Here is a 14,862-nt window from a genome sequence, read left to right as displayed (position 1 = left end):
CAAGTCCCGTACTTGCTCTCCAGCAGCAGCAAGTCCCGTACTTGCTCTCCAGCAGCAGCGTAGCAGATCTATTCCACCAAGACCAAACGTTGTCATATCCATTACCATGCCAAACACTCAGAGAGTTATGACAGAACTGTGTTCATTCACAGGTAATCTGGCCAGTACCCTGGGGCAACATAAAGGTCCAATTTTCGCATTAAAATGGAACAAAAAAGGGAACTTTATCCTCAGCGCCGGTGTTGATAAGGTACGAGAAGGAAACTACGGTCTGTATAGTGTAGTAAGAAAGCACTCAGAACAATAGCAACATGCTACAAACTACTGCAATACCGCATAGCAACACCCTGACACCTAAAATGTTAGTAACCCTGGACCAGGGTTTCCCAAACTGGGGTTTGTGAAATCATGGAGAGATAAAATTAGAATAAATAATTTTAAAATATAAATCAAAATAAAATGCTTACTAAAAATATTTTGTTTATCTGTATGTCAGGTGGTGATAAACCAACATCAGAGAATCATGATAATGTGAATGTTAAATTAACTTAATCTCAGATGATTACTTTAAGTAAATACTTTAGGGGTTTGACTGACAAGAAAAGTTTGGGAATCCCTGACCTAGGACACTAGTGTTATAGTTGTGAGTTTTTCACAGTCATCCACTACCCACATTTTTTTCAGACAATGTAAGTATCTAGTGAATAATTCACCTAGTTAATGTTTGTGTTGCTAGTGGCACATATACATATCAGTTCACCCTATCACAGATGAGTTAATATTTCCTTCTTTTCTTCAGACAACAATCATTTGGGATGCTCACACAGGGGAAGCCAAACAGCAGTTCCCGTTTCATTCAGGTTCACAGAAATAATATATACTGATATTGTGAGCAATTGACTATGTTTAGGGGAAAAAGCTCTTATGCTGTGGCCTTTTCTCCCTCTCACTTCAGCACCCGCTTTGGACGTAGACTGGCAGAGTAACAACACGTTTGCCTCTTGTAGCACAGACATGTGCATCCATGTGTGCAAACTGGGTCAGGACCGACCCATTAAGACATTCCAAGGACACACAGTAAGAACTGTCTGCTCTTCCCACTGTTTCCTACCACTCCAGTCTGCCAAAGAGATGAATTTCAAAATGTGTTTTCTCTGCCTCCAGAATGAAGTTAATGCAATCAAATGGGATCCGACTGGCAACCTGCTGGCGTCGTGTTCTGATGATATGACTCTGAAGGTAAGACTCCTTACCACACTGGCTACACTATATAGAAATTCAGAATCATAGATGACTGCAAGTACGTAGTGCACCTTTCACAAGGTGTTTTGAAATGCAAATGTTGTCCTGGTGAACTAAATCATTGCTTCTTCCAATGTCCTAGATCTGGAGTATGAAACAGGACACTTGTGTTCATGATTTGCAAGCGCATAGCAAAGAAATCTACACTATCAAATGGAGCCCCACAGGTCCAGGAACCAACAACCCCAATGCCAATCTAATGCTGGCCAGGTAGAGTCACCATCCTTTAATATTCCATTCACCAGCTGCTACTGCATGAATTAGGGGTGTTTTTCATGCAAATAGTGCTTTAACTCTTTCCCCGCCGTTGACAGAATTTTCAGGCAATACATGTTTTCACTGCTATACGGTAGGGGGTGCTATTATGCGTCTACTGAAAGAGTAACAATCTCCAGATCCAAAAACAAGTGAAGCAGAAACAAGCGTTAGAAGATTTTTTAAAAAAAATTTTTTTTTTTTTTTTTGATATATTGTATGCTCAGATATTCAGCCAACAAAATATTCTGGGGGCCATTAAAGTTCTGTGAAAATCAAATATATATATAGTAAATGCTGTCAGGGAAATTAATTAAATAAACCAAACCTAGTTAAGATAAAGTGAACCAGCTAGATGGATGTGTAGCCAAGTATGGTGTCCCATACTAGGAAATTGGTGCTCTGCAGTTCACCCATCCAAGTGCACAGTATGAGCACAGTGAGTATTGAACACAGACCCTGAAAAGTGGGCAGCCATTTTTGCTGCAGCGCCTGGGGAACAATTCAGGATTAGTTGCCTTGCTCAAGGGCACCTCAGCTGTGGGTAATGAAAGTGGAAGTCTGTGCTGTTAATTCACTCCCCCCACCTACATTTCCTGCCGGCACTGAGACTCGAACCCACAATCTTTAGGTTATAAGTTTGACTCTCCAACCATTAGGCCACATGTGAGCTCAGTGCTTTTGGTGTTCACAATTTTAAGTGCTCTTACAGAGGACTCTATCAAACCAGAAAATGACCCAAAACTAACCACACTTAGAATACCTCCTCAAACAAACTAGATGCGAAAATGCTCTAAGTGTTAATATTAATGCATGTTCACCATTGTGACTAGTATATATTGGATTTAGCCAATTGTATCAGATTTACTGCATCAAATGTGTTCTTAAAAAAGATAAGCGATGCATGATATATTCATGCCATATCAAGTGTGTGTGTGTATGTCAAACCAAAATTTATTCAGACACCTTGAACATTTTATCCATTAATTCAGTTCATTCACTATAGTTTAAAAAAAAAAAAAAATGGTAATAAGATATGACAAGATCTCAGAGTTAAACTGTCAGAAAAAAAATATCTTAATTATGTCAGATAACACTTAAGCAAAACATGGTCAGGTCAAAGTGTCTGAATCATGTTTGGTTCCAAATTTTCATAAACTTTACTGGTAGTCCACTGTATGAAGAATTTTTGGGTATAATATGTCACAGTTTACTTTATTTTGCTATGCTCACATAAATGAACTATAGTGTCCTGCACCCACTAGTAAAAATATATAAAAAATCTCTGAATAATTTTTGGTTTGACTGTGTGTGTATATATATATATATATGTGTATATATATATATAATACACACACACACACACACACAGAGAGAGAGAGTGGTGAGTGTCGTGGCGGTCAAACAAAGCCACCATAATTTTACAAATTCTACGATTGTCACTGAATGTAGTTTTTAGGTGAGAATGTAGTGCTGGGTGGTATACTGGGGCATAGTTGAAACAGCTGCTGTATCTATTAAATGGCAATGAAGCACAATGTAGTGTATAGAGAGTGGCCTTCTATTAACTGCATACCCTTATTACACTAATGGAAACAACTTTATAACACAACAATAAATAACTCAGAAAACACGGATGAAATCACGGAATCCAGTAACAAAAACTTACTGTATAAAGTAAAATAAAAGTTCGGTATAACTTGAAATAACAGAGAAATATACTATTGTACAATAGAGTGTACTTTGATTAATAGAGATAATAACAACAACAATAATAACACTGTTTATTAAAACACAAACTCAAAGGTCTTCATTGAAATGACAGAAATTGCACAGTAAAAATGTAGCCTAGTTATTAGATATAATTATTATTATTAATTTAACTAAAATTAATTTGATTACATTTTAAACCAAATTGTCAGCTTTATGAACTGATTTGACTAGTTTTTTTAAAAAAAATATTCCCTGTACTCCTGACAGTAAAATATTCCAAAATAAAGGTCCAGTAAAAAAAAAAGATTTTTGGTAAAACCGCCCAGCACTACAAGAGTGTAGAACTCAAATATGTGACTTAATAAATATACATATATGAAGTACAACTGAAGCCATGTGCTGAATTTGCTATTTTTGGTGCTTCAGGTGATGAATCAAGTCTGACTCAAAGACAACCAAACATTCTTGCCTTTGCATCCTTATTGGCTCGCAGACGGTTTTATTACATTAGAAATCTGCAACCCCACCTAAAGCATCACAATGGCTTCAGGATTTGATGTTATACCTACACTTGGAAAAGATTAAATATTCAATTAGAGGGTCTCATAAATTCTCTTATGTCTGGCAACCCTTATCATCATATTTCTCATATGACTGATAAGTGGCCATTAATGTACTTCCCGGGGAGTGACGATATCTAAATTGATACTGTAACTTTTTCTTTTTCACATACCTCTCTATATGGTGGTTTCGTGGTGTTTGATGCTTGGTACCTTTACATATGTAAATATGCACCATTGTTACACCTTTGATTGTGGTATCCAACTATCTATTATTATTATTGTTTTTAATATATATATATATATTAACATTGTCATTTAACTATTACATTTTATTATTTTTGCTGTATCACTATTATTAATATAAATATATATTTTTTTATTTATTATCGTTTGTACTATTACTGTTTAATTATTATCTGCGGCAGTTTGTTCGGGGGTGGTTGGGGAGGGATTGAAAATGTAAAAATACAATCTCTGTACAAACAATAGCTTTTGTCCTTGGAATAAATATATATTAGTGCCTATTTGACAATTTGTTTAGCCATTTTCAGAGATATGAAAGGCTGTCAGTGGCCATCAGTGCTCATGTACCCCTGGAGATCACCTTAATTTCGGTCGGTCCTTTGGGAATTTGCCACTGTCTCTTATGTAGATACTGTTTAAACATGAGATATAATTTATTTTGGGTGTATCAAACAGGCAATCTTTGGTCTTATTAATCTATTACTTGTCCCAGAGTAAATCGATTTGGCTAAAGGCAAAGTTAAGTTTCATGACTTTCTATTGTTATTTAACTTAAATCCTGTACTATAACTAGAGCGCTACTTTTGACTGAAAAAGTTTGCTTGAGTTTATTACCTATTGTACAAACTTCTTATACTTTTATAATAACTAATAATTTATATAAATAACATACTGTATCTGGTATTGAGAAAGAGTCTGTTAGTGATTGTGATTTCAACTTCAGTGAAGGTTACAGCAAAGACTTTTATATTGAAAGGGACTGAAACAAGGATGTTATTTTTACTTTAAACACCACCTTATAAGACGCAACTTACAAATGCATTGACTAGTGCTGTCATGTGAAATCCCTTTAACTGTTAAAAGAAGAAAGACAGTGGACCTCAGTGCCAGTTTCCTCAGTGGATATTCAAACTGATTTTGTGATTATGAATACAAGATTGGCCTGATGAATATCAGCTAGATCCAAGTAATAGTCGATCTCACTCTCATAATACAATACGCTTCAATGAAGCAACTCAGTGTTCCTTTGTTGCTAGTTTTAAAGTGATGTTTTAAAATTAGTAAACTGCTTTTGACATCAATACTTTAGCGGTATTGGCCAGATTTGTGACGTAGCATCCCTAATAAAAATGACCTAAACACAAACTGATTGTGTTATTCTCTGACAACTCTAGTGCTTCCTTTGACTCCACTGTTCGGCTTTGGGACGTAGATCGAGGCATCTGCATCCACACACTAACCAAACACCAGGAGCCCGTGTACAGCGTGGCCTTTAGCCCTGATGGACGCCATCTAGCCAGCGGCTCCTTCGACAAGTGTGTCCACATCTGGAACACACAGGTAAGACTGGACGTTTTCTGATTGATCAGATGCAAACTAATCAACACTACAGCACGACATGAACTCTTTTGTCCGTGTCATTTTCACAGACTGGTGCTTTAGTCCATAGCTACAGAGGGACAGGGGGCATTTTTGAAGTTTGCTGGAATGCAGCAGGAGACAAAGTAGGAGCAAGTGCGTCGGACGGCTCTGTAAGTACAAGCTTCCTCTGTGCCGCAAGCAAAGGTTATGCATGTGTTAATGCCTATTCTTATAAAAATTTTTTTTGTTTTGTTTTCATTGTAGGTTTGTGTATTAGATCTGCGGAAATAGCGTTGCTTGCTGGAAGCCATGGACCGACTATGAATGTGTACATAGCCAAAATGACTGTCCCTGACCCTCAAACTGCTACAGTCCCTAGTGAACCATGGCCAGCCACTACAGACAAACACAAGCACCCTGACGCCACAGGCCGAGCGCAGAGGACGTGATTCCAACCAGAGACACTCAAATGACTTTTGTAAGGTGGAAAAAAAAAAAACAAAAAAAAAAAACAATATAGCAGAGGAAGAAGAAAGACAAGAGGACTGGTGTATGTACCAAATTTGGAAGATATTTTACTATTTGTTCTTCAAAACGAATCTCATCAAAATAAACAAACGAAAGGATTTTAATCTTTGTTGGTAGTTTCCGTGTGCTGACATATCAAACATTTTATTTTCCTTCCCCCTCTCTTTCTTTTGCACATTTGATTTGACATCACAGCTGCATGATTCCAGGACTCATGTTTTCCTCCGTTTGACACAAGTACAGTTATTTAGTCTTTTGGTACTGGATGTTTTGTGATTTCAAAAGTGTGGGGACATGGGAAAAAGAAAACTTTTCAATCTTTTTCTTGTTCTTCGCTTTTAGTTTTTATGCTATGGTGTAATTGTTATTCCACCTTGTACCGTATCCCCCCACATGAGAGGTACATTAACCACAAAACAAAAAACAGGCACGCACACATCTACAGGAAATACATCCGTTCACCCATACTATATTCAGTTCCCCTTAAAATTAACAAAGAATTCTGTTCCTCAGGTCAAGATGTTTCAGCAGCCAAGGACCGTTTGACATGCATGTAGATTTAAAAACAAAAGACTTGCTTTAGGTTTGCAGTATTTTGAATTAAACATCTTATTTCATACATCATTTTAATAAATGAACTGTTTACTTGTTCATGATGTCTTGCAACTTCAGGCATTTAAAAACAAATTCACATCAAATACATTACATTGAGCATGTTTTTATTGGAGAACCCAAAACTTAAAGCAAGTCTGATGCTCAGAACATTGAACAAACATCTGAATGACATTATTTAAATGCTTTTGAAAGTAAAATGATATTCTGGGATTTTCTGCACTACCATTTGAGATGCTGATGTTCATTTACAGTAATTGCATGCATGAGGACAGTCTATACTAATGTGTTTTTGGTTTTTTCTCAGTGTTTAGACAGTTAAACTTTTCAATGCCTCATCCATTGAGGGGGGAAAAAAGTAGTCACAGACCCAAAGAGTGTCTCTGTCCCATGATAGAGGCTCTGAATCTCTTTCTATCCTCCCATCAGAAAGATATTTTAAAACATTACATGTTTAACCTTGAATTTTAAACAAGGGTGTGGTATTTTGAGGTCTGTGTAAAACTGATAAAAACACTGATCTGAACTATTTATTACAGTCTACGACAACAGAAGGGTGTTTGCTCTTCTCTTTAATCGCCCCAGCATCTGCCTGCCCAAAGCAACATTCAGTTCCCCAGTGTCATTTCTAATCATTATTCTTACTGCGTCTGTCTCCTGGACTTTTTGTACTCTTTTAAAACTTTTGTAATTCATATTTCTTTGTAGCTATAAAAAAAAAAAAAAAGAGTAAAGAAATAAGCAAAAAAGAGGAAAAAAAAAAAGAAACCCCAACAAACTACTGGAGGTCGGTTTGAGGGTGTACAGCTTAGACCTCAATTTTGCTCTCTCTGAGTCCCACATGTTCTCAGATGTCCCCACACCTGACCTTTGTTTTCCCAGTCAAACGTTTTTGGTTGCAAAATTTCCCCCTTGCATTGCATTGATCTGTTGTCATTTGAATCAGATCTGAAGTCCAAAATAAAGTATATTTTGATATTACAGCTGTTTTCATTCTCCTGATTTGTCTATTTAATAAATATTATATATATATATATATAAATATATACACACACACACACAAAATTGTAATAATCCTATTATATTAATTAGATAATATCAGCAATAGTATTAGTGTATAGATATCGTTTACACAATTCTTTCTATTTTTTAAATAATATGCTGTGTAATACAAAAACATATTTTCTTTGTTTTTGTCAACAGAATTCCTGTTTTTGGTTCAACTATTCCCATAATAAGCCATAGTTTAATAGTAGTCATGCTTTAATATTAGATGCAAGTAATGCCAAGAAAGTATCTTCTTTCAATTTATTACATTATACCAATAAATGCAATTTTAAAAACTGAATAAATAAATTTAAGCGGCGTGACATATACATATGTAAACAGGGTATGTAGGGTTGGGTATCATTTGATTCAGCTTATCAATTCCTAATTTTGATTCCAATAAGGTTAAAAAAACAACTTCGATATCCACATTTATTATGAATCTTATTGCGAAAGACTTTCAGGTATAGAAACTATAATCAAATGTATATTTTATTTATAAAGTGCAGTGTTATTTTACATTAGTTACGAACGTTACTCAGTCAAGAACAGCAGAGGAATTTTCTGTGTTTTATGTTGTTTGATTAACATTATTATAGATCTTGCACTTGAACGGACAAATACACCGCTGCCGTCACTTTAAGAGCTGCACGGATATATTGTCATGTGTTTTTGTCAACTGTTTACGTTCACTTAAGACATAACCCACTGTGTTTACAAGAATATTTTGACATATTTTGTGTGTATTCAAGTGCAAAAAGATGCAGAAGAGAACTCCGTTCAATATCACGCACTATTCAGTATGAAAGGTGGCTTTCTGTGCGCACGTTTTGGATGTGTGCAGCACAGAAAATAGCATGCTAGTCTTCTTGCATTTGAATGGTTTAAAGTCATATTAAAAGGCACACAAATGAATCGATAAGAGGAATCGAAATTTTAATTTCATAACAAGCATCTGATTCCTGACCTTAAGTCCAGAATTGTAATCGATTTTCGACTCCTAACCCTACTCACACCTCTCGAATCAAATCACTATATTTTATTCTGCAGTCTTGTGGTTTATTCCTTGTCAAAGCACTCCAGCCTGCTCATTAAAATCACAAATTATATACTGGACAACAATAATAGCCCATGATTTCCTTAAAGATCTCTTTGTTAAAAGTAGCAGCTTTTTTGGGGAATGTTGCTATGGTTTGATGGTGCGACTGCAGATTTAATCACAGTGCATTGTTGACGAAATTAAAATATGCTTCCATAACTCACTGGGAGTACATGCAATTTACTGGATTAAAATGAAGTGGGGGGATATGAAATACATTCTTAGCATGCGTGAATGAGGGGCCATTTTGCCTGAAGAACAACTCTAAATCTTTCACGCGAGACGTCACTGCCTGAGGCTCGTTCTGTGAGCAGTATGTTCTATTGATGCACGACCATCTATAGCAGTGAAAACATTAGCTGTGTTGTGTGTATTGGGTTTGGCTCACTGGCACAGTGTGAGGTAATAACTGTTCATTCCTGAGGCATCTCAGCAGCATTTTGCCCCACCTGATATCCAGTCTCTCTCAGCTCTCTCATCAAAGAGAAGAATTGGTGTGGAGGACGAGCGACATGTTCTCAGTGATCTCTAGGATGCTCTGGAAGATGTCATAAGCCACAGCGAAGAGGAAGTAGATGGGCAGCAGCCAGTGGAGCCTGAAGAGTCTCTCGTTCGCCGCCAGAGGCACCGTCAGATGCCTGTAAACAAGAAAGAGCGGTGAAACAGGAGAATGGATGCACATACAGATGCACAAATTCTCAAATGTACTCACTTGAAGCGCTCAGATCTGGAGGTCCTCAGCATGAGGAAGATGAACAAACCCACCTCTGTGTTTAAGGAGAAGGAGACCACTTTGTCAAGCATCACAACAAATCCCTGTGCAACAGAAAATGGGATGGAAAAGTTACTTTATCAGGGGTCTTCAACCTTGTACAGGCCAAGGACTGTAACTGAAGTCAGTGTTGTTATTGTTAAACTAAAACTGTTAGTTTTTGGTAATGAAAATCAGTGTTACATCACTGATATGCTATTAAAGTTTTATTAATATTTTGAATTAGATTTTATTTTTATATTTTCTGTTTTCACTTTAGTTTTAAAGTTTTAGATATTTTGTATTTTTAGCATTTCTATTAGTTTTTGTTTAAATGTCTATATAGTTTTTATTAACTTTATTAATTTCATTTATTAAGTTCTTCTAGTACTTCAAGTAGATGAAACTAGCAACTAGCTGAAATAAGGGTAACGAAAATGGTTAAAGGGGGGGTATCACACACAGTTTCTCATGTTAATCTTAAGTACCTATAGAGTAGTATAGCATCCTTCATATCACCGAAAAGTCATTTAGTTTTAGCTAAAAGTAGTTTATTTTTATCATATTTATAAAAGATACATACGCTGTACCGAGTCTTTCCGAAAACAGCCGAGTGCCGAGGCGTGTCATTGTGAGCGAAGATAGAGTGACAAGCTGTCACGAGCACGCGCAGCTTTTGCGTAGTGATTGTCTGCAAGCTATCGATGGTCAGCTAAACAAATATATTTAAACACACGCAATACACCATCGCGTTATCCATGGATAACTTTTGAATCACTATAATGAATATAGCGTATAGTGAATGATGAATAATAAATTTATGAATTCACTACGTTCGTATTGTTTACATTGAATGCACTTAGGCGCCTATTGCCAACAAAGACATTTGAAGCAGTTTTACTCACCACCTGCGGTTCCGACTCATGACCGGGATCATTATCGCTGTGACCGCTCCATCTTTCAGTTTCAAACGATCTGTAAATCCAGCATAGAACTGGGCCTTGTTTATGAAACCATAAGCGCCGATCCTGAGGGCTCGAACAGCCACGGAAAAATTGGAGATATTCTCCATTCATTTTAACCAATAAAAACACGATTGCAACTATCAGTTTCTATGGTTATTTCAATGACAAATATCGAGAGCGCATCAATGTAATGCGTGAGCACAAAACTCTCAGCTCCACTGAACACTAGGTTCTTTGGGAAGCAAGGTTATCTTTCCCTCACAACCAAAAACACACTTCTTTGGTGACATTGTTGATTTTGTGAAGTCCTGTGACCTGTGCAGCGCTGCCGACGACTTCCATAAAGCCGAACGCACGTTGATGGCCGTGCTCTTGCTCGCTCTGGTCGACGTGTGCGCGCACGCTCTTCTGGGAGAAGTGCCCGTACAAGGAATTCCGCCCCTGTTCACGTCACTCAGGCCCATACTCGAAAAAAAACCCCCCCCGAAGTTCGTGAGGATTTGGAAGAGTATTTTTGGCACAGAAATACTCCGTCATACGTCCAACTCGTGTTTTGAAACTTTGGCCATGTTTAGCATGATAATCCAACTCTTTAACAGTGTAAATAAGTCAGAATGCATGAAATAGCATTATACCCCCCCTTCAAGTAAAATTTTTATGATTCTAGTTAACCAATACAAATAATAAAAGCACACATCAAAATGACTAAATATTAAAATGAAACCTGAAAATATAAAAATAAAAGCCGATTCAAAATATGAAAGAAAAAAAAAAAAAATACTATAATAGTATATAAATAATACTAAAATAATACTGATAACTGGGGCTAGTTGGATAAATATAGCCACCAAGTTAAGACTGTGTTGGTCAGAACTAGTCTGACCAACTAGTAATTAGTTAGGGCGAATCAGTTCTACTTTTCCGATTCAAATTAGATCAATCTACCTTTTTAATGTAACTGACTTAAAAAGTTATAACCAGACTTGAGAAAAAAAAAGAAAAAGAAAAAAAAAGCAGTTTATGCAAGTGGCTGCTTGATAAATTTGTTACATTTATTCAGTGCACATCCTTCCTTTAACGAGATGTACTGCAGTTCGAAGACAAAAATTAAATATTTGAACCTGATACACAATGATCATCTTCACATAATATTAGTATAAACTCCAAGCATCAGTTTCAAATGAGTACCGACCTTCGGATCACAAGCTGAAATGACATAAATGAGGCCGAAAGCCAGAAAGGACATGAAACTGCTGAAGAACCTGGAAGAGGGAAAAGCAGAAAGGTTGTTGAGTCTGGGAGTTATTGCGATTTATCAAAGCCAGTGTTTTTAATGCACCGAAAGCCTTTTTTATTAGCAGAGTAAAGGGATATGCTGGCTGTGTGAGCGGTGACGGGCTGTAAAAGCTTAAAGAAATGGTCTGTGAAATGATCTGCCAGGGCTGAATCCAGAGTTTACCGTCTGCAGTGCTGTAAGCTCTGGGCTAATGTCCTCCACTGTGAGCTATGGGGCAATAGCCTCGCGCTGATTCTCGCCATCCATTCCACATTCTCCGCCCAGTGTGTGCTGACGAGACCATCAACTGAAACGGAAGACGACACTGGGTCACGAAATTAGCACTGCAGGAATCTGATGGCTACATGTAAGGAGACAATCATGAAATACTTTATTAGCTAGGTTTCCCTTTACAGAATAACATTTGGCCACAGTCTGTAGTCTGTGTGTATGTATATATATATATATATATAAAATATATACACACAGTGGTGTGAAAAAGTGTTGGCCCCCTTCCTGATTTTTTTTATTTTTTTGCATGTTTGTCACACTTTAATGTTTCAGATCATCAAACAAATTTAAATATTAATCAAAGATAACACAAGTAAACACAACATGCAGTTTTTAAATGAAGGTTTTTATTATGAAGGGAAAACAAAATCCAAACCCACATGGCCCTGTGTGAAAAAGTGCTTGCCCCCTAAACCTAATAACTGGTTGGGCCACCCTTAGGAGCAACAACTGCAATCAAGCGTTTGCGTTAACTTGCAATGAGTCTGTTACAGTGCTGTGGAGGAATTTTGGCCCACTCATTTTTGCAGAATTGTTGTAATTCAGGCCACGCTGGAGGGTTTTCGAGCATGAACCGCCTTTTTAAGGTCATGTCACAGCATCTCAATATGATTGAGGTCAGGACTTTGACTAGGCCACTCCAAAGTCTTCATTTTGTTTTTCTTCAGCCATTCAGAGGTGGACTTGCTGGTGTGTTTTGGATCATTGTCCTGCTGCAGAACCCAAGTTCGCTTCAGCTTGAGGTCACGAACAGATGGCCGGACATTGTCCTTCAGGATTTTTTGGTAGACAGCAGAATTCACGGTTCCATTTATCACAGCAAGTCTTCCAGGTCCTGAAGCAGCAAAACAGCCCCAGACCATCACACTACCACCACCATATTTTACTGTTGGTATGATGTTCTTTTTCTGAAATGCTGTGTTACTTTTACGCCAGACGTAATGGGACACACAACTTCCAAAAAGTTCAACTTTTGTCTCGTCAGTCCACAGAGTATTTTCCCAAAAGTCTTGGGGATCATCAAGATGTTTTCTGGCAAAACTGAGACGAGCCTTTATGTTCTTTTTGCTCAGCAGCGGTTTTCGTCTTGGAACTCTGCCATGCAGGCCATTTTTGCCCAGTCTCTTTCTTATGGTGGAGTCATGAACACTGACCTTAACTGAGGCAAGTGAGGCCTGCAGTTCTTTGGATGTTGTTGTGGGGTCTTATGTGACCTCTTGGATGAGTCGTCGCTGCGCTCTTGGGGTAATTTTGGTCGGACAACCACTTCTGGCAAGGTTCACCACTGTTCCCTGTTTTCGCCATTTGTGGATAATGGCTCTCACTGTGGTTCCCTGGAGTCCCAAAGCTTTAGAAATGGCTTTATAACCTTTTCCTGACAGTAATTTCCTCAATTACTTTCTTTCTCATTTGTTCCTGAATTTCTTTGGATCTCAACATGATGAACTTTTGAGGATCTTTCGGTCTACTTCACTTTGTCAGGCAGGTCCTATTTAAGTGATTTCTTGATTGTGAACAGGTGGCAGTAGTCAGGCTTGGGTGTGGCTAGAGAAACCAAACTCAGGTGTGATGAACCACAGTTAAGTTATGTTTTAACGGGGAAGGGGGGGCATGTGGGTTTGGATTTTGTTTTCCTTTCATAATAAAAACCTTCATTTAAAAACTGCATGTTGTGTTTACTTGTGTTATCTTTGATTAATATTTAAATTTGTTTGATGATCTGAAATATTAAAGTGTGACAAACATGCAAAAAAAGAAAAAATCTGGAAGGGGGCCAACACTTTTTCACACCACTGTATAGTATTAATATTTATTAATATTTTAAGCATAAGAGACTTTCAAAAACAAACACACACACACACATATATATATATATGTATATATATATATATATATATATATATATATATATATATATAAATAATCTATTATTTTTATTAATATTTATGTATTAATATTTTCTAATATATGTCATCTGAAGTTCACCTTCGCAAGAATACAGTTGCATAATTAATTCTGATTGTGAGATGTTTTATATCTGATGACATTCCAGGTAATATTTAGTCCATGGCTACATTTCTCTCTTTGACCTTAATCTCATTATTCAAGTTAAGAATAATTATTATTTTCAATTAACCTGCTCATAGTTAACTTCATACAATCTCTTCCTAACACAATACTGTTTCACACTAGCAACTAATAACCAGATGTGAGATCACACTCGCTCAACACTAACAGATGGAATGTGTCACATGCAACTCACTGTAATGTGTTACAGAGGCTATTTGAATTTATACCGTGGTGAGCCATGGGTTGGACATAATTCACACTGACACCCTCGGCTGAGAGCTCTGCTGGACTGGGCCCAGAAACTGGCTGATAGATGCAGCAGACAGTGTAACAGAGCCAAGAGCAGTGCGAGACAGGACTGGACACACATAACCTCCAGTGGAGGCAGTGGTCATGTGTAGGACACACTGATAACTAGGATTCAATAAGCTATAATAATGCTACTCCATGGCAACTGATCAATTGTTTCACAGATTATTTTTGTATTTATTTTCCCTACTTTTTTTTTAACCTATTTAGGAGCAGACATTTCAATATATTTATTGCATATAAAATAAAAAAAATGTATATATAAATAAGTCATTGATAAATAAACATTAAATGTAGACAATATAAATGTGACCCTTATTTGCTTTTGTAATATTCTGGTTAATATGTGTTCCTTTAAAAAAAAAAAAAAAAAAAAAAATGAACGCATAATCATCTTTGTAATCTTTCATCAAAATGTCTGTTTGTCTTTGCTATTACTTGAAAATTACTTCAATACATACATACACACACACATA

The 14,862-nt window shown here is 36.9% G+C and overlaps 2 protein-coding genes across 5 annotated transcripts in view; one reads left to right on the top strand and one right to left on the bottom strand.

Moving 5' to 3' along the window:
* tbl1xr1a (TBL1X/Y related 1a) overlaps positions 1-6,070 on the top strand; it is a 63,353-nt gene extending 57,283 nt beyond the window's left edge. For both annotated transcript variants that reach the window (XM_051912172.1, XM_051912171.1), the window contains 8 exons: positions 153-250; positions 800-860; positions 956-1,077; positions 1,165-1,239; positions 1,385-1,512; positions 5,252-5,417; positions 5,507-5,608; positions 5,703-6,070. In XM_051912172.1, coding sequence (XP_051768132.1) covers positions 153-250; positions 800-860; positions 956-1,077; positions 1,165-1,239; positions 1,385-1,512; positions 5,252-5,417; positions 5,507-5,608; positions 5,703-5,729 — 779 coding nt within the window. In that variant the 3' untranslated portion in view covers positions 5,730-6,070. The remainder of the gene's footprint in view (positions 1-152; positions 251-799; positions 861-955; positions 1,078-1,164; positions 1,240-1,384; positions 1,513-5,251; positions 5,418-5,506; positions 5,609-5,702) is intronic.
* si:ch211-51h4.2 (uncharacterized) overlaps positions 1-14,862 on the bottom strand; it is a 137,880-nt gene that overhangs the window by 10,657 nt on the left and 112,361 nt on the right. For 2 of the 3 annotated variants that reach the window (XM_051912168.1, XM_051912170.1), the window contains exons 15-18: positions 11,900-12,023; positions 11,633-11,702; positions 9,437-9,540; positions 6,233-9,362 (exon numbers count right to left, since the gene is read on the bottom strand). In XM_051912168.1, coding sequence (XP_051768128.1) covers positions 9,203-9,362; positions 9,437-9,540; positions 11,633-11,702; positions 11,900-12,023 — 458 coding nt within the window. In that variant the 3' untranslated portion in view covers positions 6,233-9,202. Of the gene's footprint in view, positions 1-6,232; positions 9,363-9,436; positions 9,541-11,632; positions 11,703-11,899; positions 12,024-14,862 lie in introns of those variants that run through there. The other variant, XM_051912169.1, reaches the window with a different exon arrangement.

The sequence above is a fragment of the Ctenopharyngodon idella genome, chromosome 11 (assembly GCF_019924925.1).
Source record: "Ctenopharyngodon idella isolate HZGC_01 chromosome 11, HZGC01, whole genome shotgun sequence".
In the NCBI taxonomy this organism is placed as follows: Eukaryota; Metazoa; Chordata; class Actinopteri; order Cypriniformes; family Xenocyprididae; genus Ctenopharyngodon; species Ctenopharyngodon idella.
The sequence above is the reverse complement of the archived record's forward strand: the minus strand, read 5'-3'. Positions and strand labels throughout refer to the sequence as shown.